Source organism: Colias croceus, chromosome 6 (genome assembly GCF_905220415.1).
Source record: "Colias croceus chromosome 6, ilColCroc2.1".
Classification (NCBI taxonomy): domain Eukaryota; kingdom Metazoa; phylum Arthropoda; class Insecta; order Lepidoptera; family Pieridae; genus Colias; species Colias croceus.
The window spans coordinates 9,808,496-9,835,999 of NC_059542.1; the positions used below are offsets into that span (position 1 = coordinate 9,808,496).

The window sequence follows — 27,504 nt, forward strand, 5'->3', positions numbered from 1 at the left end:
TTGTAAAAGAAATAAGCTGATTTATAATCCATACTATTCCATGTTTTGTTAGCAAAGTAAAGAAACAGTTACATATTAAAAAATTCACATTTAACAATAAGATACATACCGTCAAACGCGACGCTGCGCACTATTTTTTTCTTAAAATCCCGCGCGTTTTAGCTCTCTCGTTTAAAAGCCAAAATTAAATATTTTTTTTAAATAGGATAGGCGGTCCGTAGGCATATTTTGAATATGTGTGCATGTCTCTTATACATTAATGTATTATCGGAAATTTTTCTTATTACAATTTTAATTAAAGTATACTTATTTTCGTGAATTTTCTAAAAGATATCCGCAAAATGGACGCGAATAGGCCTGTGGACGCGAACAGGCGCAATGACCCTAGGTAAGTACCTACCTACCTTCTACGAGTGTACGTAGGATTTTCAACAATAGTGAAAGATTCCCTTACAATGGCTACCTACTACCTAAGTAGGTACCTAGGTATAGCTAAAAGTAGATATCATTTTTTTTTAATAAAATCCCGACTTTTAATTTTGAATATTATTTTGGGAACAAAATAGGTAGGTAGGTACTTATAATGTGTCATAAAATAAAATAAATCCAAATAGCGGCCGCGGCCGCGGCGCAGAGGACAGTCAGCAATGCAAAATGCACTTTTTTTTTCATTTTGAATTTGTATGCTAACTCGGTACCTACCTAGTTAGGGTAATTGCGCCTGTTCGCGTCCACTTAGTGCAGTTGGAAAGTTTGAAGGAGATAATAAAAATGTTCCATAACAAATTTCAACGCAAAATTAATGTAACGTGTTCGTTACATAGTCTATTTTAAGATTTATTTTCAATTGTGTTGGAAATATCATGTGGTTTTTATTTATCTAGACAAATAGCAGAATTAGGCGTTTTACCCAGTTCGCGTCCAAAAATTCCAGTTTGCGTCCACCCGTGGACCAGTTTGCGTCCACCAGCTTAGAAAAGGAATTTAGAGTGTATTGGGTGATATTTTATCAGATAAATGCAAATAAAAATCAGATTTTAATAAATTATTTGTTTACGAATATAGTTATTTAATAAAAACCGGCCAAATGCAAGTGGGAGTCGCACACTGAGGGTTCCGTATCATCCTGTTTTTTTCATATGTTTTAACTGTAAATGATTATTTTTTCAATGTTTCCCTTATTTGTGCTATAAGACGTTGCTTCGTACCAAACTTCAAGTGGCTGTATTCATGTAAAGTACCCTGTAGGTTTTGATTCCCTTGCAAATGTCGAAATTTGCGAAAATTTGCAGCATAAACGGCTGTATCTTTTGATTGCTTTGGCTTCTAAGTTTGATTTTTTCACTGCTTCAAGGGACTGTAGATTTGAGTATTCAATATAAATTTCAGCTTTATACCTCCACGCGTTACTGAGAAAAAGGGTTTTGACAGAAAGACAGGCCGGCAGACGGACATAAGGACGGACGGATATCAAAGTAAAAAATAGCATAAAAATTTGCTAATTTGAATGAAAATTTAAATTATCAACTTGTGGTCTCAGTCAAAAATTTACCATCTATTTTAAATTACATATTTTAACAAACAATTCATTGCTACGTAATGAAAAACAATGTGGACGCAATATGTTCTATTGTTATGCACTAAGGGTAATAGTTTGCGCCCACCGTGGACGCAAAATGGAAGTTGTACAAATTCGGTGTAGTAATTCGCGTCCACCTTACTTTAGCTATTAATTGTAAAAGAAATAAGTTGATTTATAATCCATACTATTCCATGTTTTGTTAGCAAAGTAAAGAAACAGTTACATATTCAAAAATTCACATTTAACAATAAGATACTTACCGTCAAGCGCGACGCTGCGCACTATTTTTTTCTCAAAATCCCGCGCGTTTTAGCTCTCTCGTTTAATAGCCAAAATTAAATATTTTTTTTTAATAAGATAGGCGGTCCGCAGGCATATTTTGAATATGTGTGCATGTCTCTTATACATTGAGGTATTATCGGAAATTTTTCTTATTACAATTTTACTTAAAGTATACTTATTTTCGTGACTTTTCTAAAAGATGTCCGCAAAATGGACGCTAATAGGCAGGTGGACGCGAACAGGCGCAATGACCCTATGTGCAAATTATATTTTAATCCTTTGAATTTTTAAAACTCGTGTGTGATATAATTTATTGTGTAGGTACCTACTCAAAATTGTTACTGCTTCGTGTTGGTGATGTCGGCATTGATTCGCATAGGTATATTATCAATTGAGAAGTTTGTAGGTACTTATCTATCCATTTATAAAAGGGTTTCATTTGGTCACGTAGGCCCAAGAGGCGAAACGAGCTCGAGCACCAAATAGTAAAGTGCGAGCGAGACGTGAGACCGAGCCTATGTGGAACAAAGAGCTTGAATTCGTGCACAGCTCAATGAAAGAGCGAGACGGAAGAGTGGCGTGACAACAAACATGGCGTCGCCGGTTGCCGGTCAAACCGGTTTGCGCGTACCACGTGCGTACTGCGCCGTATTTACTGCTCCTGAACATTGTTTGTCAACAAATGCCCAGAAATATGAAGGTCACAAAAGGAGAAGTAAATGAAAGAGGATTGTGACGATCGATTAGAAACACAATCATACCTACATAAATTTAACTTACTTTCATAGCTTACTTTTAATTAATAATTATTAGGTAGGTAGGTATAACATAAAAATTTAATTAGGTGCTAGGTATCTATAATCTATGCTATTCAAGAATGCCCTATTTTATTTAAAAGATCATTCAATAGGTACAGTAAGACGTTTCTTTAAAATTTAAAGTAGGTAGGTACGAGGTAACTGTGCCTGTGCGGCCTGTGCCTACTGCCTACGCTCTGGAAATAGGTACCTAGGTAGGTACGTACATTATACAAATTAAAATATACCTAGGTAGGTAGGTAATGTAAGAACTTTAATTAGTACGTAGGTACCTACATTGCTATTAAAATAATGTAAACAACGTTGTTTAGGTATGTGACTAGGTAGGTACGTCATGTAGACATAGAGTTTATATCGAGTTTATCATTTATACCTACCCTTAGTTTATAACAGCTAGTAAGATAAAATTTGCCGTCTATGTGTCTTACGATTCTCCATAATCTTCAAAACATCATTTTGTACCGCTACGTGTAAAAAAAGAATAATAGGTAATTAGGTATTTGTAATCCAAAGATGATGCAATGCAACGTGAATAGCTGAAAATAATAATATATACCTTCCTAGGTATTATGTTTAGACTTACATAATATTACATGCATGACGATGGACGTGTTACGATTTCTATAATAAGTAGGCTTTAAGTAGGTATACCAAAAAATGAATTATTATATTGAGTATCCCTTATGGTCCTAAAGTAGATGATAATATGTACAATGTTTTGTATGGGAATCTTCAATCTGAGCTATACCACGCCACACATCTTCATGGCACAACGAAAAAATTAACGACAAAAATGTAAACACGTCAGCCAGCGGTGTGAGCGAGTACGCATGCGCGGCTCTAGAACCACAACAACGCACTCGCGGGGGAAAGAGCGTGGGGCAAGGGGTAATGCGATGTACCTACGCCGCGATCTGCCGATGTCGAACCGAACCGGCAATAATTCTTCAGTTGGATTTCAGAACATCGAACGGGCGGGCGTGTGTAGGATGGAGCGCTAACGACACCAGTAATTTTTAATTCCGCCTTCTAACAGTGTTTGTTTATACCTTCCGGCACGTTTTCCGTAAATCCTTCTCGACGGTGGTGCTTTATCAACTTTTTAGTTTCGGCGTTTATTTTCCATTATCTTCAACAAAGCGCCGTTCCGATTTCTCGTCGAGAAGGCGGCCGCACAAGTTTGAAAGCGGCTTTTCAAGAGTAGTACCACCTACTCGATAATTTTGTTGTCGTTGTATATTCAGGAAAATATCAATATCAAAATGGTGAAAAAGATCTCAGAAGAAAGTGTAGATAGCGGTAAGTTTATTGAATTATTTCTTTATGCTTTATTTTGTTTCCGGACTACGGGATTTTTATGTTTGTTTCGGTTGTTGTAATTAATCATTCTACCCGCTGCATATTTTGTCGACCGATTTTTTTATCTTTTATTCGTATAAGAAAAATAATCATATATAAGAAAAGTTATTAATAAACTTGTACAATCTCTTACTTTGCATAATTTCGACCGGTTTTCGATCTTTGACCGTAGTTGCTGGCGTCATCTTTTAGATTGGGTGCTTTTAAATTGCCTATTTATAAACACTTAATTCGTAGAATTGTTGTATTGTAATACGTGTGTATTTGAAATAGGTAGCTATGGAGAGCGTTGTTTTGTAGTCATTTGGTTTATATCTTATTTTTATTTATTTATTTATTTAAGTACGATTTTGCAGTAATTCCTAAATTTTTGTTTAAACTAGGTACCTATACCTACCTACCCAGAAACAATTTTATTTATGAGGGATATCGTGTATACAAATGTTTTGAATGTGTTACACACGTAGGATAATAGGTAATACATTTTGTAGGTAAAGGTTGTAAACCTGACCACAGGCACTGAAAATTGCATTATACAACGTTACAGTGACGCAAATCTTATTGCAGTTCTATTTAGAAATCCTTGAAATGAGCTTTCGTGGCCAGTTATGGATAATTACCTACTAGGTACCTACTTAGTTTAAAGTCGTGAGTTATATAACAAAAGTTGTTTTTATGTTCATTATAATTTATCCATTACCCTAATGGCAAATCAATCAATCTTATTTGGTTGTACCTATATTTATGATATTTTCTGTTAAGTGTTAGGCTAGTTAGTACCTAGGTTGGTAGTTATGTTCAATTATTGTTCAATGAAATCAATACGGAGGCTATTAGCTATGTATACTTACCTAGGTACCTATATTTTTATTTTGTAGAGATTTGTGTTCTAAAAATTGATATACCTAGGTAGGTAGGTATATTTAGTAGGTAGTTCAAACTGCAAATTATCAATTTAAGTGGGTATACAATGATTGACCATGTAAGTATCATCATGAACGGATATCTTGTTGAATACAACAGAATTTGATACAATTTAAAATAACAAAGTTCATGTTAGTGCGGACGTTGACCGATTTCGTAATGATAATATCGTAGGTAGGTAGGTACCTATGATATTTTGAAACGTCTGTGCATGTGTTTGTAAATACAAAATGTAAATATTGCTAAATGAATTTAATTTATCATGTGTCATTAAATCTTTATATATGCCTAGGTAGGTACGTAGAAGTTTTTATTAGGTAGGGTAATTGCGCTGGTTTGCCGTCCAGCTTCTGTTTTCGTCCATTTGACTGACCTGCTACAATCACGTGCGTAAAACTTGAATACAAACCTACCTTCCCGCGCAAGTTTGCACTTTTTACGGTCCATAATGTTTAAGCAACAGTACTATCAACATTAAAATTTGATTTGACAAGAAGAGAGTTCAAAAAATTAACGTAAAAGTGGCCGCTTCGCATACGTGCCTTGCAGATGTCATCGCGCGAGAGAAAAATTTGCCGGCGAGAAAAGTTCATGGTAAGGTAAATCACTGTTTTAGCTAGTTTACGTAATGTTTTTGGTACGTATGTTTATTTATAAGCATAATAAACGCAATTATAAGTGTTTATCATACATTTTTATAATACTCTTCGAAATATTAAGTGGACGGATACTAGGTTACCAAATTCTCAAAATATTTGGTTTTCGTCCAAGTGGACGGAAACTCAAACAGCTACGTGAATATTTGTTAGGGTCATTTTACTTTATCGGACCTTTAAAATACTGAATAGTTTCTCCCGAAGTGATCTTTATTGCTATTAGTTCAGTTTTTTTGGTTTCCGTCCACTGCTATGTCAGTGCTGCCAAAATAAAAAAATATTTAAAGAAGTGGACGAAAACTAAATTTAGCTTTAAATGTTTTAGTTTTCGTCCATGAATGAGTATTGGAGTATCCAAAAATTAAATATAGCCATTCTTTTGCATTACTTTTCGTCTATTTTTACGTATTGAAAAGTTTTCTATTCAGTATCTTCCTTATAAATAATTGGTGAGGGCCAGAGTGTTGTAGGTACCTAATATTGTCATTCATTCAGTCATGTATCATTCTCCTTATGTGAAGTAGAGTCAATTATTCGTAGCATAAATGGGGGTAGGTCAGACATAATACACTGTATTTTTCTTGATTATCATTCACTTGAGTATCATCTTTTATTCTAGGTCTGTTTTGCCAATGCAGTATTTTTTTATTATACTTACTCAACGTATCCTCAGAAAGATCTTATTGTTTTTAGATGGTCTCGAAGGAGTCTAGAAAAAAAAGACGCTGCGTACACTGAAGATTCTGTAGCTAAAACTTATTATTATGGCTGTGTGTTTATAGTACGTTTCATTTGATAAACAAAGTATTAGAATGAAAATTTTTGTTGTTAGAATGAATATTTCTGTTTTTTGATGTTATTTCTTAGTCCTGTAATTATTACTTGTTTCATTTACATTGTAAGCAACGCATTCCTTTCTTTATTACGAATGATTATACAGTCATCACTAACGCCTATAAGGACTGCCAAGTGCTACATAGATCTCAGTGTTGACTAGTTAGGGTAATTGCGCCAGTTCGCGTCCACTTAGTGCAGTTGGAAAGTTTGAAGTAGAAAATAAAAATGTTCCAGAATAAATTTCCACCCAAAATTTATGTAACGTGTTCATTACATAGTCTATTATAAGATTTACTTTCAATTGTGTTGGAAATATCATGTGGTTTTTATTTATCTAGACAAATAGCAGAATTAGGCGTTTTACCCAGTTCGCGTCCAAAAATTCCAGTTTGCGTCCACCCGTGGACCAGTTCGCGTCCACCAGCTTAGAAAAGGAATTTAGAGTGTATTGGGTGATATTTTATCAGATAAATGCAAATAAAAATTAGATTTTAATAAATTATTTATTTACGAATATAGTTATTTAATAAAAACCGGCCAAATGCGAGTGGGACTCGCACACCGAGGGTTCCGTATTAACCTGCTTTTTTTTTCATATGTTTTAACTGTTAATGATTATTTTTTTCAATATTTCCCTTATTCGTGCTATAAAACGTTGCTTCGTACCAAACTTTAAGTGTCTGTGTTCACGTAAATAACCCTGTAGGTTTTGATTCCCTAGCGAATGTCGAAATTTGCGAAAATTTGAAGCATAAACGGCTGTATCTTTTGAATTCTTTGGCTTATAAGTTTGATTTTTTCACTGCTTCAAGGGACCGTAGACTTGAGTATTCAGTATAAATTTCAGCTTTATACCTGAACGCGTTACTGAGAAAAAGGGACTTGACAGAAAGACAGACCGGCAGACGGACATATAGTCGGACGGATATAAAAGTGATCCTACAAGGATTCCGGTTTTTCCTTTTGAGGTTCGGAACCCTAAAATCAACATTATTATTAATATAATTCACTGTAAGGAAACTCGAAAAACTTATTTATATTTATCTTCTCATCATTAATAGAACTAAAAATTAACAAAAAACAACGTTATATTATAAACGTTATTTAATAGTTCCTAATGAATTAAATTTCTTTTTGTTTATATTATTTTCTTAACCACAGACTTACCTATTGACTCTCATTCTCAAAGATACTAGTCTCATTCTTAGAATACCCATTTTAAAATGAAAAAAAATAGCATAAAAATTTGCTAATTTGAATGAAAATTTAAATTATCAACTTGTGGTCTCAGTCAAAAATTTACAATCTATTTTAAATTACATATTTTAACAAACAATTCATTGCTACGTAATGAAAAACAATGTGGACGCAATATGTTCTATTGTTATGCACTATTAATAGGTATAGTTTGCGCCCACCGTGGACGCAAAATGGAAGTTGTGCAAATTCGGTGTAGTAATTCGCGTCCACCTTATTTTAGCTATTAATTGTAAAAGAAATAAGCTGATTCATAATCCATACTATTCCATGTTTTGTTAGCAAAGTAAAGAAACAGTTACATATTCAAAAATTCACATTTAACAATAAGATACTTACCGTCAAACGCGACGCTGCGCACTATTTTTTTCTCAAAATCCCGCGCGTTTTAGCTCTCTCGTTTAATAGCCAAAATTAAATATTTTTTTAAAATAGGATAGGCGGTGCACAGGAATATTTTGAATATGAGTGCATGTCTCTTATACATTGAGGTATTATCGGAAATTTTTCTTATTACAATTTTACAGAAAGTATACTTATTTTCGCGTATTTTCTAAAAGATATCCGCAAAATGGACGCGAATAGGCAGGTGGACGCGAACAGGCGCAATGACCCTATATTGATTATTATTAGTAAAACCACAAGTAAAACTAAACCTGTAAGGTAGTGAGAAATTGTAATGTTAAGTAATTAAATAAACGTATATATTTACCTGTAATTGATTTTTAACTTAATAGTTGACCTACCCTCCTTTTTCTACACGGTGGTCGAAAACTAGCTTACACTAGGACGAAAACCAGTTTTTTTGGACGAAAACTAGCATTTACCCTACTTTTGCAGAAAATAATTTAAATAAAAAGATACATCGAAATGATTTATTTTCCCTTAATATTATCTTAAAGAAGACTATATAAGGACTTAAAAAAAAATTATATGTTTAAGGAAGGGTGCTCCAAAGAATTTATTTCGTATCACAAAGTTGGCAACTCCTATAATTGGACGAAAACCAGCGCAATGACCCTACGTTGCTGTTTTAAATAAGTATGTTCATAAATTATCATCTTAAATGATTGTGTTTTATCAGGTTTCGATAAAAACGCGTAGTTTTAACGTGTTTTCTAGCAATGGAACGTTGATTGTAAATGTTGAGTCGGTTAATTTTATGCAATAATTTCATTATTCTCACCATTTCATTCCAACATGGCCACTAGAGCGCGACGCCCCGTTCATTGTCAAGGTCACCTAACACCAAACTGCGCACTAAGCTTGTGTAAACATCGCTGTAAGTACATACGTGGTACATATACTTACAGACTGCTAGATACTGTCTATAAAAGCGCCTATTTACAATAATTCAAAGCTAAGCGTTTGAACACAAATGGGCCGTTTATCGAGTCTGTGATAATGTAGGTACGGGAATATAAAAGATAACGTGGTTTATTTTTATCTTTTGAACGAGGTTTTGTCTGAATTATTGGTTATTGTTTAAAATTCTGATCTGCGAAGATCCGTGTTTGAAAAATAGCATAAACATCCAAATATTATTAAAAATTGCAAGTTACTTGTTAGTTTACTTTGGATGCAATTCACATGTGAAAAAAATAAAAATGGAACATATTATAGGTACATACAATTAAATTAATGAGCAACCTTGACCGTTACGAAATCTACAGCTGGTTATAGTAATAAGCCCACCCCCTCACTAGTTCTACCCCTTTGTAAATCGATTCTCGTGCGAAGTAGTAGGTATTTGCATACCAACTGTAAGCAGTTGCTTCAACGATATAGGTATATGTATTATGTACATCTATATATAGGCAATGCAGGTTATACTTATTAGTTATTACAAACTACGTTTTTCCTTATTGAATTACTCTATGTGCTATGTAGTTGTTCATACAAAAACATATTATATCTTCATAGAGAACAGTACTTTAAATCAAATCAAATCAAATCAAATCTGTTTATTTGCACGTATATGGTCATACAAAGGTGTTAATATACAATATTAATATCACATAGGTATACTGCCATTGTAAATGGCGTGCAAAAATTTTTGAAAGTACAAATAAGATTATCAATAATATAGGTACACATTAATACATTCAATGAACAAAAAACAAAAAAAAAAAGATAATAAATTACGAAATACATACAAAATTACAATTAAATATTTATATTAAAACTCATACATTAATGTCATTATCGTTCAAATATTCCTTAACACTATAATAATTTTTAGCTTGCAGCAGTCTATATTATACTTTATTTTTAAAAATATTCGATGTCAGTTCCCTAATTTTTATTGGTAAGTGATTGAAAATAGTGATTGCCATGCAATACGCATTGTTTCTAAATAGCGCAAGGCGGATTTTAGGTAAGCGCAATCTTTCTCTATGTCGTGTGGTATTTGTTTTTTCATATTTATCAAAGAAGCTAATATTTTTTTTAACGAATAAACATATTTCCAAAATGTACAGACATGGCAAAGGCAAGATTACTAATAACAGATACGCTACTGAAGTGAAAAAATAGTTTAAGGGTGCCCCAAAAGCGAAAAGGACGTTAAACTTTTAACATCTGTTTGTTATTTGGTGCCAGACCTAGTTGGCAAAATGTTTGACAACGTTTGTCGTTAACTACCCACAGAGTTACTGTTGTACAATATGATCTGCGTAAACGCAAATATTAGTGTCAACTGTCAACTCATCGTTCTTGTTAAACGGCACATGTATTCTTGAACAGGTTACGTAACAGAAAAGCACAAAGCATAGACTACCTACCTATATTTGTGCCTAAGCCCGGGGTTATATTCATTGTTCTTTACAACGCTAACAGTTTACACCGTATCTTTTGCCTTCGACTATAACTTCATTACAGGTAGGTATTATTTTTTACGAAGAAAATATCTTATTGCAAAGGACTCTCTTGAAGAAGTCTGTATTTTTAGATTTGAAATACCTAGAATCTAGATGATATCTAATTGGATTTTTATTGTGTCGATAAAATTGAAACTAAAGAAAAATGTAAGGTTGGTACTGTGCAATAGCTACAGTTCAATGCATTAAAGTGAGATTAGAAAGTAGAAATCAGTACGCCGTTGCCAGGGCGAAATACCTTGTCGTAAGCAAATTAAAATTATTAATTAATAATTTATTTTGCATGTAAAAGTACCTATCTACTATAGATATTAGATACTCCATTCAGAATAAATAAGTAATTTGATTGCACTAAATTGGGAAAATTTGCTCATTACAATGTTGATGTACAATTCAAAATATATTTGGTTATTTACAGTAGTTCAGTCTCGATAGATTAAGGCTTTATTTAGGCAGACATGTTTTGTAATTATTGGTCATTTATTGGTGTAGTTTTTACGTAATCGAACGCCACGTGGTGAGCTTACAGTCGAATAACTATCACGCGGTGGACATGTGAGGCATTATCTAGACGTGTTTTAGATAGACCTTAAGCTGAGTATTCACTCTTGACCAGACAAAATTGTACGTAGTATATATCTGTAAACTGTGATAGTTGTAATACTTTATCTGGTCAATAGTGAATCTTCGGCTAATTCGCACATGCAAACGTAAACCAAACCAATGGAAATAATTCTTGCTAAATTACATATATTATTACTATTATTTGTACCATTACATTTTATTTAGTACTATTATTATTTGTTATTAAAGTCATGCAACCATAATATTGTGATAGTATGAGTTGCAAAACACTTGACCTCTGTTATGTTCTTGGCATTTGATGTGAAAGTAAACATTCTCTTCCCCATTAAACATATAATATGTTATGTCTCCGATAAATTACTCCAATGTCTTGATTGTGGGGTTTGTACGAGAGATTAATGACTATCGGAAATTGTGATATGATCGTATAATCAGTATATAATTTACAATATTCCAATTTGTAGTCTATATAACATTCATAAAGCCCCAAGAAATACAAAGCGTAAATGAATTAATTTAGCACGTAGTATTGATACTCGTATCTATAGAAATTTAAAGATACATAATATAATTTTGGCAAACTATCTCATGCGTTTGACACCAATAATCTTGAATATTGGCCTCATTCGGCGAGATAAGTCTTCAGGTGATTAAGTACTTTATCTTTTATATCACATATTGCAAATATTTGATGTAAAACGAATTGTCCCAAATGCCACCATTTTGCTCACCTTTTAAAATATCCGAAATAGGTAGCTCATGTGTGTAATTTTAGATATTATGATTTGTGTCAGACATTTAATGTTTCAATATTCTTTGTGAATTGTGATCTACTCTATTTTCATTATTCGCTGTCCGATAATACATTGACCCAAGGTGATACGTGGGTGGTGTTCTTAACGAGATAAGAACTGGGTTTCTGTATCACGCAGAGTGACGTTTTTAGATTTTGTTCTAGCCTGACGCATAGTTAACACGAATTTCCTGATTCCACTAAGAAGTATTAGATTGATATGGTTATATCATGTCTGAGAATAGGACGGAAGCTAATAGTTTTATACCGTAAACATGAATATTGCGGATTAATACGAATAGTAACAGATTTCAAGAAATATTAATAGATACATGTACTCTGAAAGTACCAACGTATTATTTTTAGACAGGAAGCAAGAAGCTACGATGCTCAATGCCCATAAATGAGTTGCTTAATCTTTTTAATTGTATTTTTTGCGTTACTAAAGAAAGTAAATTGAATCGTATAGGAACAATAACAATTGTCGGTTAATTAATTCAGTCCACAAATAGATCTATTGGTATATTAACTAAGTAGATATACTTGTAAACAGGAAGCACATTGAAATGGGTGACTGTAAGTGGGCGTGCCTACGGCTTGATTGTGACAATCGCGATTTTATTGCGCGTTTACTATTATATGTATCCTGTTTTGTATGAATTACAGCGACCAATGGTTTTATGCTAATTTCGCCTGTTTTTTATTCGTCTAGAGACCATAGTTGTTTGGCGGTTACGTCATGTGTTATCGATGACCAGGGAGGCCCGTAGCGAGGTCAGTCAGTTGTCAAAGTTTGAAGCACGAAACTTTATACTAACCGCGGATATTATTGCAATAATTTTGTAGTTAGGACAAACATAGTACAAGTTTTAGTTGATGTCCGAAGTTCGAGAACTAATATATACAAAGTTTAGTTATTAAATCGATATAAAAAGTCCTAAGACATAAACAGGAATAGTGATACATATAAATAACCTGTGCCAAAACAAAAAACTAATTAAAAAAGATTTGATTAGGTCGCGCCCCAATATGAGTTACGATTACATCATACAACCAAAAATGTTATTCTTATTTGTTTGTACTATTTATTATGTTAGCGCCAACGGTACAAGAATGTGTCTTTTGAGTCAAAGCAAGTAAAACAGCATTGTTAGTAAATACAACACGAAGCATAAATACTATCGATACAATATTGGCATAATTATTCGCTTATCGCATAAAATTAATGGTAAATGGGACTAAATTATTTAAAGTCACGCAACGGCTTTAATGTTCTATTACAAGACTTGTGTTGTGTTAAAGTGAACGAGCAATTGATTAACGATTTAATCAATGTTTAATTTTTTTAATATTCCAATTGAATGAATAATATTGTAAGTAGGTACAGAAAACTATTGTTTTATTGATGTCAAACCATTTCCTATTTTAACCAAAACATTATGAAAACACATTGTTTTCTACAAAGCAGTAATAGCTTCACAGTTTGCATTGCTTTTGAATCATTATAAGTTTATATCTTTTGTTATGTTGTACCTACTATACGAAATAAAGCATATGCGTTCATTGTTATTCAAGCCCGTATCTTCTTTTGAAACAAAGACAGCTAGTTAGGTGATGCATGTCGTTTCTTGTAGAGGTTTTTGGTTTTATACGGATAAAATAAATGTAAGTAATTCAATACTTTTGTATTTAGAAATCTTGAAAAGTAAGTACCTACGTCGCATAGTACAAAGTATGATTTGCTTTTTTATTTCTTTGATACTTTTTCATACTATTTACAAATAATGCTAAACTAAACTTGTAGCTAATTTGATTGAAACACACATAAACGTTAAAATAGAGAACTTAATGACGATGTTTATTATTTAAAGGGTACAGACATGTCTAACATTGAAACGAAGCTATTAAAGTCTGTGTTAGCTTGAAATTAGAATCTATGACTATGGCCCTGCAGTCGAGTGAACGCGTAACGTAGGTAGGCGCTCGGCGCATACGCAGCGGTGGGCGCGGCTATGGGTCGTTGAACCGGCTTTGTTTGCCAACTCAGCTGCAGTCACGTATCAGAATATTATCATTTGTGACGGCCGCTACTCGTTGATACAAATAGCTAATTGTTCGAAGGAACGATGAAATCAGGCTGAAAATTGTAAACATCTGTTTTAACAGATGTCGTGGCGCTTTGTGTATAACACACGAGAGAAAATTATCCCGTCATGTAATAGCTTAGGTCGGGAATCGGGATAGTCAGCGTTAATAATAGATATGGAACTGAAAACAGTTAATTTGTTTGTTTCTGAGCTTCATAAAATATACTTTTTAAACAGTGAATCATTTCGTAGGTAATATAACGCACAAATAATAATGTATAGTGTTTCAAGTTTAAAATGAAAGTTTTACACAACAGAACAGATACTCGTTACAATATGACGAGAATTGTTTGGAAATAAATACATGCATTTAATATTCCAACTCGAACACGGTGAAACCACAAAAACAATGGCCCAACGCAGAAAGCGGTGAGAGCTATCGACACTTATTGTTTTCGATACACGTAACCCTATCTAAACATGTACCGATGATAAAATGGCTGCAAACTGTAGCTGTGCGATTTTAAATGGTAACAGGTTTGCTTATTACTGCGCATAATTTACTGGAAGTTCATAATGACAATCATGTTCCATCGTGGACATTAACACGAACTGCATTGAAAGTATGCGTATTCAATGAGAATTTCATAATAAAACTGTTTACATGTTTATGTATGTTGATTCTGTTATAAATTGTTTACGTTGATTATGATCAGGGTAAAAAGATTCTTAAGTTACCAAGATTTGTGAAAACGGTGAAAGTTGCACGAAAGTTTAAATGGCAATTATGTTAAATGGAAACAAAGATATGATTTTGATAAGTCAAAGTCTACTCCTATGCCAAATGACATACAAATAGACTGTGACTCGCGATTATATCTCATGTGATATCCCACTATTGTGCTGACGCGACGTTGCCAGTAACAGTTACCTAGTTAAAACTAAAAAGTATAGTATGTAGACACTTTATGCTCTAAATCGGTAAATGCATAGTGTGGTAAGGGGCACATGAAAACATCTGCTCACCACTCCGTCGTTAATCGTTTATTCCATAACTATTGCAATTGGATTATATCTCACAGTCGCGTGATTGCATAGACCACGTTTACAAGAAAAACAGATAATAGCATAACAGTCTATTTGCGGTAAAAGGACGTGTTCTTAATTAAGTTTGTTCGTGGTCCAGTAAAACAATAACTCTTGTGTTGTAGTTGCACCAAACTTTAGTCAACTAAAATTCTATAAATGTCTTATAGTGTACCAACTAATATGTTCAATGTCTATTTCAACGTTCGCGTTTTATTTATACATAGGTAAATGTTTATACGACTGCTATAAATTTTTATCGACCTCGTTCAAAGTTTCAATAAGGTATAAGGTCTTCTATTTTTGTCCTTTGGATCAACTGGCTAGTTTCAATTTACCAAAACTAAGCTTGAGATTTATCTTTCCTGTAATCGATTTAACCTTACGGAATGCCATATACAATAATTATTTCGAAAGTTTGTAAACCGTGTTTGAAGTTATTTGTGTAGGAACATAAGCATCGGGTGACGTGTTTCATTGATCGAATTTCAAACGCCATACCTATATAATTTATTTCGGTTACCTAGATGAATAGAACTAGAATTACAAGAAACAAAACAAACAATTTACGAGTTCGAAATTCGTAACAAATAGTCATATCGCTTCTTTATTTATATATTCATTGTTCGTGTTGCCATTGTTTTCATTCAATGTTTGTTATCACTCGCTGCTAATTAAAGCTCTTTCTTGTTCATAATTACACGTCTTCATTATTCGGCTTGTGGTGTCCTAATGTTAGCTTACTGGGGTGAACATGATGTCTATGCAAAAGTAAATAAACAAAGCAAAGCGTTCGTTCATTATCCTCGAATTAAGTTCTTCATTTATAGTTATCCAGACTATAATTTATCACTACCAAATTTCATGTAAAGCTGACCGATCAGCTGATTTGCGACAAAGTAACATTATATAATATTTAGTATTAATCTGTTGTTGAAGAAACAAGAAACTAATGTTATGTTTCCTTTGCTCCAGGCGTGGGTCGCGGCAGCAGTCAGTCAGGCAGCGAGCGCGAGACGGAGGAGGTTGTGAGGGGCCCGGAGGCGTCAGCGCCGGTGCCGATCCCCGATAGCGAGGAGCTGCAGCGCCGCAAGGAAGAGGCGCGCAGGAAACGCCGCAGGAAGAAGCGCTCCGGCAGCTCGGTGGTCACATCGTGTTTCCAAGGTATGTGCATGTGAAACTAGTCCCAATGTGAAACTAGTTGGTAGCGTGGTGGCTGTGGACACAAGGTGTGTTATACAGGCCTAACTCCTATGTGTTGGTCTTAGAGTATCTTTGTGTGTAGGTAGATGTAGGATGCAAAAATAGATAATACATGTGGTATTGGGGTAGTAAATGCTTGTGTGTGATCATCGTTTCAAGGGTGTGGAAATAATAAATAATCATATGAGTAGTTCTGAAAGATTGTAAGATAGAACAGGGAGTAAATATATGTATAAAATACAATTATATTTATGGTACCTCGACATCCGTATTTAATATTTATTATTTATTGATATCCTCTAAGTGTTAATATGTCGGGAAATAATACAATTAAATAATAATCTTCTCGAATTGGCATTACATAATATTTATTACGATGTGCTGTAAATTCTAGGATAAGCAAATAACTTGAATGAATGTCAAGTTAAGCTCATAACTTGTGTGTAAATAATGAATCATTGCTATAAATGAACCTTATATAGGTACCTATATGCAAACGGAAAATAAGATTTGCTTAAATGATTTACATACTAACAAGCTCAAACATATAATTTAAATTTTTAACCATGATTCCTGTCGCGGTTTTACCACTTTACTGAATCCGTGTTCCATAGTGAAATCGATTTTTTATTTATAAATAAGGTTGTTTTTGTAAACTCCTCAGCCACGTTCAAAAATAAACCAAGCGTTATATTTGGAACAACAAACACTTTTATAAGAATAAACTTCTCTCGGAGCTTTTTATGGTTCGTAATTTTTGGAAATTTGTTTGAACGTCTACACTACATAAATATTTTTAGTCAAAAAGCGACACAATGTACTCAAGAAGCAAGTTCATTTGAAAGGGTCACGGTCACTGCAATGTGATAACAATGGCAATAAAATCTTTGTTTTACAGCTACCCGCCTTAATTGAAATGTTTCATACGTTCAAGGTTAACTTTATTTGTGCCGCGGATTATGTACAGAATTTATATTATTGTCATATAATGGAACTGGTTTTGTTATATGATGATACTGGTTGTTTAAAAAACATTCAATTAAATAAAAAAATATATGTTTAGTTTTTTTTTTTTTAATAGAAACTAAATTTTGTTAATGGACCCGATTGTTGTCACAAAGGAAAATCGTCAAAGACGTTTCTTAAACAGTAAATAAATATGAAAACAATCTTCGTATCGGAGGCCAACTTAATTGAATTATATGAACCATTGGCACTAATCCATAAACATCACGCTAGCACTGACGCAGCGAAAACGTCGACGAACTAAATTTGCATATTAATCGAACAGAAGTCCAAGCAAGTAGAATTCAGATTGCTATAGTACCGTTTTATATTCCACCCTAACTATCTAATGGCTACCCTTTGTTGAAGCCGTTTAATTCCCCTTTATTTATTACCGTACTTAAATGAAAGACTGCCCTTTCATGTACGTACTTACATAATGTTTTGAACCAAATTAAAATCGGCTTGTTCAAGGATATTTGGTGCATCAGGATTGATTCATTTTGGATGTTCTTAACATGGTAAAAAGAGACAAGAAATCAAATCCTTTGTAACCGATATACTTAAAAATTTGAAAATTGTTTGATCTGCTACTGATCAAAAAATTTTCAAGTAGCATTATTAACCCAGAGCCCCGAGCGGCCCGATTGGTCCACGACACAATAGATTTTCTATTGTGTCTGTGATTCCGGGGCCTGAGTTGAAGCAACATTATTTAATGACAGCCTTTATTGCTTTTGAGCTGAAGACATCGGCTAGTCCCATATTCCTCTGTAGATTGTAGAATATTCTTGCACACACATTCATTTATATAATTCCTCTTTAGACTTGTACAAGTTAACCGGCGAGGTGCTCGGCGAAGGCGCGTACGCCTCGGTACAGACATGCGTGAACATCTACACGGGCCAGGAGTTCGCCGTCAAGATCATCGACAAGGTGCCGGGGCACGCCCGCGCCCGGGTCTTCCGCGAGGTGGAGACCTTTCACTACTGTCAGGGCCATCCGAATATAATCCAGCTCATTGAATTCTTTGAAGACACCGACAAGTTCTATCTTGTCTTTGAAAAGGTGAGTGTCGTAGACCGTAGTGACAATTTTTTTTTAGAAAAACTGACAGATACCTTACCTACCTACCACATTTTCGCTTATCAGTACATAGTTAGTTACCTTGCGAGATCGTAGTCGAGCAGTTCCCTATAGTTCGTTTCTACGAATTACGATTACGGTTACTTCTGTAAATAACAAAATATGTATACTTTTCAGTTTTAAGTTAACTCAGTGACAGGATATGTGAATAAACGGAAACATTATTATCGCATTGGGGCTATTGTAAATAATTTGTAAACAGATAAACAATATAAACAACAATCGATCATACATAATGCAGGTAATCGGATGACGAATTTTCTTTATCGGGAAAATACAAAAAACAATAATATTTGTATACGCATTGTTTGTTAGAAAGTAGATTGGATTATAAGAAATTCGACGACAATGATATTTGACGATAAATGTGATAAAGAAGTATTGATTGTATCGCACAATGTTTCGTTTGTGGACGTCAGTTACGTTGACGATAGTGTACTGTGTACAATATTCTAGAATGCAATTTAAATTATAATAATTTACATGTTAAGATTATGTTAATAAATTAAATCCACTAGTGCATTAATGAATGCAGTAACTTCTATTATTTGAGAAAAATACACTGTATGAAAGAAACTAAAACATAATTTATTCAATAAAAAAAAAATATAGTAATCTTAATAGGTATATCAAGTAGAGCACAAAGTTAAAATAAAAAAATAACAAATATCCTGTAGTGCCAGACTCAACTACAAAGTAATACAACTATTCAGAATACAGTTTATGTTTTCCAAAGTCCAAACAAAATGCAGGTTGAGTTACACAAACAGGAACCAATATTGAATACCTATCATGTAAAGGGTATGGTAGCATGCTAAGTGGCGACACAAGCAAATCTCATTAAAATTGAATACATCAGATTTAACTTGTAAGGCCTCTGGTAACCAGAGCATCCATATTCACTGCGTCATATTACAATGTTGCAATTTTTCATACTCAGTAGGCTTGAATGCAGGCATTTTTGTTTTGTGTTCACATTTGTTCAAAACTAAACAAAAAATTGAACAGAAAAAAAAACAAAATTAAAAGAGTGACAAATAATAGGTTGTTGAATTGAAAAATGCTCACAATAAAATGCAATTTTTCAAGTATTTTAATTGATGCATTCTACGAAATTGAAGTGCAATACGACGGCGGAAAATAATTATCGGCTAAAAATAACAGTTGGAGTTGTGATGAAAATGTTTGTAAATATTTGTTTATATGATAAGGAAATAGCTACGAAGCAGCTTTGATTAAATTGATGGGTTTATCAATGTTTGGATAGAGAGGTCAACGTTTGCGCAAGTAGAGGTTACGAGATCATCTCATGATTAACTTGTATATATTTTTTAATGTAAATATTTATCAGTTCATACCAGATATTATCGTTTCATACTAAACATAATTTATAATATGACGTGGATAGCAACACTTTAATTTTAAGGCAAAGAAACCTTATTTCTATTCAAGAAAATGATTAAAAGAATACTGTATTAGCAACTATGATGTTTAAGGTCGCTCGATCAAGGTAGGTAGCATAATATTACCAGATAACTGTATATGATAAACAATGAATTGAAATTTAAACATATCTATTCAAGGCTGCATTTCATTTCAATATTCATTAATTTTAAGAATCAATAAAAACGTTTCTAATATAGAACATGTATGGAAATTGTTACATTAGCCAGTCGTTCACAAGTAGATCTATTGATAATAATAATAATAATGGGTATATAAGAGCATTATCATTAATTACTTGTCCATACAAGGTAGTTTCCTCTTTGTGCAATAGTGTTGACTATAAATTACATGTTTAGAGATTTGTTACTCTTATAAAATAATTATTTACTTGTTAGGTACACTTTAAAATGCAATGTTACAATGGTAACCAGACACAAATCTAGCCATATAGTTTATCCTTATATTACAGCATCTGAATACATTGTTTGTCAATTCAGCAAAGCTATGACTCCACCTAACGATCCCATATGTTACTTACAAGTTTTATAAATGTATCGTTCCTTACAGATCAACGGCGGCCAGCTCCTATCACGCATACAGGAGCACCAATTCTTCTCAGAGCCGCAAGCAGCGGAGATAGTGCGGGAGATAGCGAACGCACTGCACTTCCTCCACGGCAAGGGCGTGGCCCACAGGGACCTGAAGCCCGAGAACATTCTGTGCGTGTATCGGGACAGGCTCTGCCCGGTGAAGATATGCGACTTCGATCTGGGCAGCGGTATAAGCTTCACGTCGAGCCTCGCTAGCCCGCTGGCCACGCCTCAATTGATGACACCGGTAAGTTTTCAAGATATGAATGAAAAAATAGAACTCAGAATATACTGACTGTTCACAAACTTTGTGCCTGTTTTATTTAGAAAATTATTACAAAAACCCTGTTAATAAAACATACTTATTTATAATTGGAAAATTAACTTATCTTCGCTCTAGGATTTCCTATGTCGTGTATAATTTTTAATTGGTACTAGTGTAGATATAAGTACAAAAAATTGTTTTCACAAAGTTTTATCGCATAAGAAATATCATCGTGTTTTTAACCCCAACGTATCTTGTTAACCTCAAAGCTAACATGTGTCATATTGCTAAATTCGGTAAATTACTCGTAGTCGTAGTCATATTATTTGGTAGCTGCTAATCATGATGATAAGTGAATAATTTTATTATGGAATATAAACATTAATTGACTTGTTTATAGCACGATATTGTACTCAATTACATGAAATGGTTTTGAAAAATAAAGCATTAAATATGACAGTTAGTTGTGTTTACAAAACTGTATTCAATACCGTTAGAAGCTGAAAGTTTTTGTTCAAAGTTGAGTTATTTATTATCTTTGTAAACATTTTAGAATGTTGATAAAACATCGAGAGCTAGAATGTTTGTGTAAAGAATAAGTAAGCATCAAGGTTGAAATATCAAATGAGGTCAAATTGTGCGAGATAGCAGTCATTTAACAATAGATTGATTCATGAATAATTTACAGAGTTGTTGTCAGTAAATGTGGGAGGTTTTTTTAAAAACAGATATTATTCCAACTACAATTATTTATATTCAGATTTAATAAAAGTTTAAACTTAATTTCCACAGTCATTTACTACTTATTTCTTTCACTACTATTGATAGTCAGTCGGTACTTATTATATCAATTTACATAATGTTTTGTTAAAATAATCACAAAACATCTACAAATGAACGAACAAACCTTACATTAAAAATATCTCCCAGTTCAAGCTATCAATGACATCTTTCCACATCAGATTCTGCGTTATTTATCATATTATCTAAATGATTTGTCCGTTGTCACAGGTCGGCAGCGCGGAGTTCATGGCGCCGGAGGTGGTGTCGCTGTTCGCGGGCTCCGCGGCGACGCACTACGACAAGCGCTGCGACCTGTGGTCGCTGGGCGTCATCGCGTACATCCTGCTGTGCGGCTACCCGCCCTTCCGCGCCAACTGCGGCGCCGACTGCGGCTGGGAGCGCGGCGAGAACTGCCGCGCGTGCCAGGACCTGCTCTTCACTTCTATACAGGTGTGTACTGGGTGAAATTTTTAGTTCGATTCCCGAAGCAAGTGAATTTTTGAAAATCTTTGAATGCAGTTCTATTTCTTTTTAAAAATAGGAATGTTTCCTTTCAGCAAAATTTGCTATCTCCTCTATTTCAAGTACTTTCCCTCCAGGGCTCATCGAAAATTTCCACCCTGTATACTAAAACTAAAAGCTTTCTCGATGATCACTGTATATCTATTTAAAAAAACCATGTCAAAATACTTTGCGCAGTTTTAAATAGGAAAAGGGTAGTAGTACATATATGTTTTAAGTACTACCCTTGCCACCAGTGCGTTGCCCTACGCACTTGGGCAGCGTGGTGGATTATGGCCTGTCATAGGAGGCCCGTGTCCCAGCAGTGGGAACGTATATGGGCTGATGATGATGATAAGTTTTAATTTTACTAAAAATAAAGTTAGACTTAATATAATAATTTATATGTTTTTCAACAGGAGGGCAGATATACATTCCCGGAAGAGGAGTGGGGGGGCATATCGCACGAGGCGAAGGACCTGATCCGGCAGCTGCTCGTGCGCGAGGCGTCGCACCGGCTGAGCGCCGAGCGCGTGCTGCAGCACGGCTGGCTGCGCGCCGCGCGCACCGCGCCCGCCCGCCCGCTGCAGACGCCGCTCAACATCAAGCGGTGAGTGTGCACCGGACTTTACAGTGACGTAGCTATACCTTGGATGCCGCTACACCAAGCGGTGAGTGTGCACCGGACTTTAGAGTGATGTAGCTATACCGTGGATGCCGCTACACCAAGCGGTGAGTGTGCACAAGACTTTAGAGTGACGTAGCTATACCGTGGATGCCGCTACACCAAGCGGTGAGTGTGCACCGGACTTTAGAGTGACGTAGCTATACCGTGGATGCCGCTACACCAAGCGGTGAGTGTGCACCGGACTTTAGAGTGACGTAGCTATACCGTGGATGCCGCTACACCAAGCGGTGAGTGTGCACCGGACTTTAGAGTGACGTAGCTATACCGTGGATGCCGCTACACCAAGCGGTGAGTGTGCACCGGACTTTAGAGTGACGTAGCTATACCGTGGATGCCGCTACACCAAGCGGTGAGTGTGCACCGGACTTTAGAGTGACGTAGCTATACCGTGGATGCCGCTACATCAAGTGATGAGTGTGCAACGCCCTTTAGAATTAGATGTAGTTAAACCGCGGACGCAGTTCAACAACAAAGGGTGAACACGAAGTGTGTCCCCATCCTTACAGATCTAACTGTAGCTGCCTACTCGCACGTACAGGCTGTACAACCTCTACCTACTGCTACCGCTATTCAAATTAAAGCGAACAATTTACATTTGTTCTTATTTATTACAAAGTCATACTTATTGTCAGCTGTTTAGTATAAAGCTAATTCTTTACATGACGACAATAAGTCATTTTTAATGCATACTTATGTATCTATAATTAATAATTATCATAATAATAACAACAACCGTCCACCAACAGGAACATGTCGGCACGCAACTTATCCAACTTCGCGGAGTCAGCGATGGCGGTGAACCGAGTGATCCAGCAGCACTTCTCGATGAACTACTCGTACATGGAGCGGCCGCCGCTGCGCTGCACCAAGTCGTGCCAGCCCGACCGGCTCATCGAGGAGATTGAGCGGGCAGGTGCGTTGCGAATGATGACTTTATTAAAGTAGTTTTATAGACTGTGAAACGTTGACAAAGATAATAAAGTCCAATTTAAAATCATGTCTTTTGAAGTTTAGTTTACAGTCAAGTCAGGTCCTTAGTTATAGTAAGCAGTACAGCTTATTAATTATTAGTTTTGTTAAAAAAGTATTACAAGAAACCAAATTTACAATGTCGAGATTTTTGTATATATTGTAAAAATAAGTTGGGACATTATTTTGATACAAGTTTGTCTTTCTAGGTGTAGCCCTGCAAACCATGGCGGTGAGCGGCGACTACTGCGCGCCACTGGGGCTGTCGCCGCCCACCGAGTCGCAGCTGCTGCGGCGCCGCCTGCAGGACAAGCCGCTGCCCGTGCACTAGCCGCCGGCCGCCCGCTGGCTGCTAGCCGCCGGCTAGCCACCGGGCACGTGCTGCTGGCTGCTAGCCGCCGGCTAGCCACCGGGCACGTGCTGCTGGCTGCTAGCCGCCGGCTAGCCACCGGGCACGTGCTGCTGGCTGCTAGCCGCCGGCTAGCCACCGGGCACGTGCTGCTGGCTGCTAGCCGCCGGCTAGCCACCGGGCACGTGCTGCTGGCTGCTAGCCGCCAGCTAGCCACCGGGCACGTGCTGCTGGCTGCTAGCCGCCAGCTAGCCACCGGGCACGTGCTGCTAGCTGCCGGCTGCGGGCTGGCTGCATCCGCCAGCTAGCCACCTTCCGATGGCCGCTAGCAGTCAGCCGTCGTACTAGCCAGCTGCTCCCGCAATGCCCTAGCTTCACTGAACATTGATGATAATAACTAGTGTCTGGACAGATGAAGACAAAATATTCATTGATTTAAACTGAAATATGTAGACGGTGAATTGAAAATAGAAATATTATTCACTACATAATATGTAACAGTTGAAAAACTAACTGTACCTGAAATAAAGTTCATGTGCCTTTAATCTTCTGACTTGTGCCTAAACAAATAGAATGGTACTTCTACACACTGATTTTGAAAACAGAATGTTTTATCCGTGACGACGCAGCAGAATAGTGAAGCTAGGGTTCTATATATATGCGTCAACATCGCTACGTTGTTAGAGCGAATCTTAACTGTAGAGTATCTACCGTCGCAAGATTACCGACTAGCCCGACACCGGGCGGCCGTCAGCGCTCATGTTGGTTAATATGAAAGACGACTAAAAAATATACTAGATCACCGAGTTTATGGCCAATACTGAGCGTCTGATCATCCAAATTCACCCCGTAAGCCGAGTGTGCGCAGTATTCGGCGAATGTTGAAGCGATGCGGCGAGACGCGGCTGTGCCCGTCACATTCCATCGAGCACACGTCCAATGTGATATCGAGTGACGAGCGATCCATCGTGAAACTATCCGACACGCGACGCGCCAGTCGCACTCCGGTCGCACGGCTGTGGAGTCGCATGTAGACTGTGCCAATGGTTATATCCACCAGTGATAGATCCGATCGCAATTCTACTGTGAACGGTACTTAGAACTGTAACAGTTTTATTTGAGCCTTTTAAAGATATATTTTTATGAATAAATAAAAACGACTGAATAGTTTTTATCGATGTAGAGTATTTTGTGAGTTTATGTTGAGGCGGCCCGCCGCCGAGACCGTCCCCGGTCGATAAAATCGTATTATATTGAGATAGTTGTGCTGATCTACATACTTTATTACTGCTACAGATAAATATTTTTTTTTTTGGATTTATGAAATCCGTTATGAAATTGAGCTTGTGTGATTGCCTTTTGTTCGTGGCCTATCCAGCAATAAAATTAAATTTTTGTTAACTACGATAGCGTTTTCGGATACTAGTCTGTATATGTGATTGTTTTTGCATTTTTACCAACGATGGAAAAACCACATCTCATTAAGTAAGATTCAATCAAGATAAGTTTTTTATATGAGAGTTATAAGGACAATAAGTGACATTGATGCCTTCGTCAAATATTTTATGTCGTGTTTTGGTGCAATACTGCATTGCTTTATACATTAGAATATTAGTCCCCGTGCGAACTAACACTCGAATATGTAAAGGAATGTACGTCGATCAAATAGTGGTTGTATATTTGGCGGAGTTTACGGTAGTTCAGAGTGTAATTGTGCAAAGATCTTGTGACGTGTTTTTTTGTTTACTTTGGGCACTGAAGGGCTGTAGAGATGTCATATGTTATTGACTTATACTGTGTTGGTTAAGTGTTGCATGGGGTTCCATGGGACTGCCATAATATTGTGATCAGTTTGAATACTTTTATATTGCTGAAAGAATGAAATGTTAAGCTAATGTTAAGATAGACATGCTAGATTGTAATCCTGCGTACACTGATTGGAAAAAGTAACACGTAGCGATATATTGTTGATATTGTTTTATATGAAATTATTGTCATTATTTTTCTCAAGTAAAATTTATTTACCCAACCCGGTGGCTTTATCCAATCAAATCTAATTATTTACGCAGAATTTGTTAAATTTTTTGTTTACAACTAAAATTTTGATTTAAAACTGTCATTGAAATACAAAATGTTTGAATTTCATCCTGTTTTTTATTTTAACTGTACTATTCCTATCATAAGTAGGTAGAAGTTTATCATACCATTTTTCTCGCATGATATACAGGGTGTAATCGTTAAGTGTGCACAAGCGATTATTCCGTAACTTAGCCACCTACTAGTGAGTCCGCTCCTATAGCCTTCCTCGATAAATGGGCTATCTAACACTGAATGAATTTTTCAAATCGGACAAGTAGTTCCCGACATTAGCGCGTTCAAACAAACAAACTTCAGCTTTATAATAATTTTAGTATAGATTTATTTCCTGCTTGTTTTGACTTTTGACTACCATTTTAAAGCAGTTTATTAAAAAAAAGGTTTTTTGGGCACTTGATTGTAATTGATTAATTGATTACAAGCAAGCAACAATTATTATGGATTATACTAGCTGTTGTGCCGCGGGGTTTCACCCACGGACGAACCCGCGGCATTAGCATGTATTAATAATTATTCTACGCAGTACCTACGCGCCACGAAAAAAGTATAAGTTGGCATCTAAAATAATATTATACTGTATTGCCAGTATTATGTACGTATTTTTTATTTTATTTTATTCAAATACCCTCATTCTGAGGAGAGCACGAGGGGAGAATATACGAGATATGGGTTATAGAAAATACAGCTACATTGCTTACTTGCTCTGTGGCGTTGATTATGGATGTCAATTATTTATATATTTTATTCAAGAGTATCGAAAATATTAAGATTATAACTTTTTCTCTATTATGTATTATTTTAAAAGATTTACCAGTTTTCATAGTTTAGTAAGTAATGGTGGTGTTGGTGTGTGAAGTGTGAATTATCTAGATTCTAGTAGTATTAGTGCAATCGTTCGTTATAGAGTGCCCATTTTTACTGTAGACCTTGCTGTGGACACAGAATATTTAATATAGAGTTCAACTTGGAAGACTGGATAGAATATACTGTTTAACTTGTGGTTTAACTCACGTTTAACTACTGTTAAAACCTAGATCTGTGGTTAAAACAAAATAAGGAGTAAACACACGAAAGAATTATTAATGATAAAATAAGGAAGAGTAACGACAAATATTATCAAGCATACGAGTGTTTTATTATTAAATTATTAAATGAGACATAAAACTCAAAATGTTTAAAAATATTAAAATACTTTACTAGTTGGGTCGTTGTTGCGTCAGGCAACATTTTGTGAAATGAAACGCAATTACGACTGAAGGACTTGTATCCATGGTTATGAATAAATTATAAAAAAAAAATGAAACGCAATTGACATGA

The 27,504-nt window shown here is 35.5% G+C and overlaps 1 protein-coding gene across 1 annotated transcript; it reads left to right on the forward strand.

Annotated features, from left to right (window-relative positions):
• The first annotated feature begins 3,609 nt into the window (after nt 1-3,609).
• LOC123692320 (MAP kinase-interacting serine/threonine-protein kinase 1-like) lies at nt 3,610-26,235 on the forward strand. The gene is made up of 8 exons (XM_045637055.1): nt 3,610-3,981; nt 16,121-16,309; nt 18,180-18,421; nt 20,513-20,782; nt 21,812-22,033; nt 22,504-22,694; nt 23,519-23,685; nt 23,951-26,235. Exons 1-8 carry the CDS (start codon nt 3,945-3,947, stop codon nt 24,070-24,072), a joined length of 1,440 nt encoding a protein of 479 aa, XP_045493011.1. The 5' UTR covers nt 3,610-3,944; the 3' UTR covers nt 24,073-26,235.
• Nucleotides 26,236-27,504: the final 1,269 nt, after the last annotated feature.

Bases quoted from the DNA above. Each gene is read 5' to 3' on its own strand.
- LOC123692320 (XM_045637055.1), top strand. From the start codon at position 3,945: ATGGTGAAAAAGATCTCAGAAGAAAGTGTAGATAGCG. The intron at 3,982-16,120 runs GTAAGTTTATTG...CCTTTGCTCCAG, and splicing joins AGAAGAAAGTGTAGATAGCG to GCGTGGGTCGCGGCAGCAGT. The intron at 20,783-21,811 runs GTAAGTTTTCAA...CCGTTGTCACAG, and splicing joins CGCCTCAATTGATGACACCG to GTCGGCAGCGCGGAGTTCAT.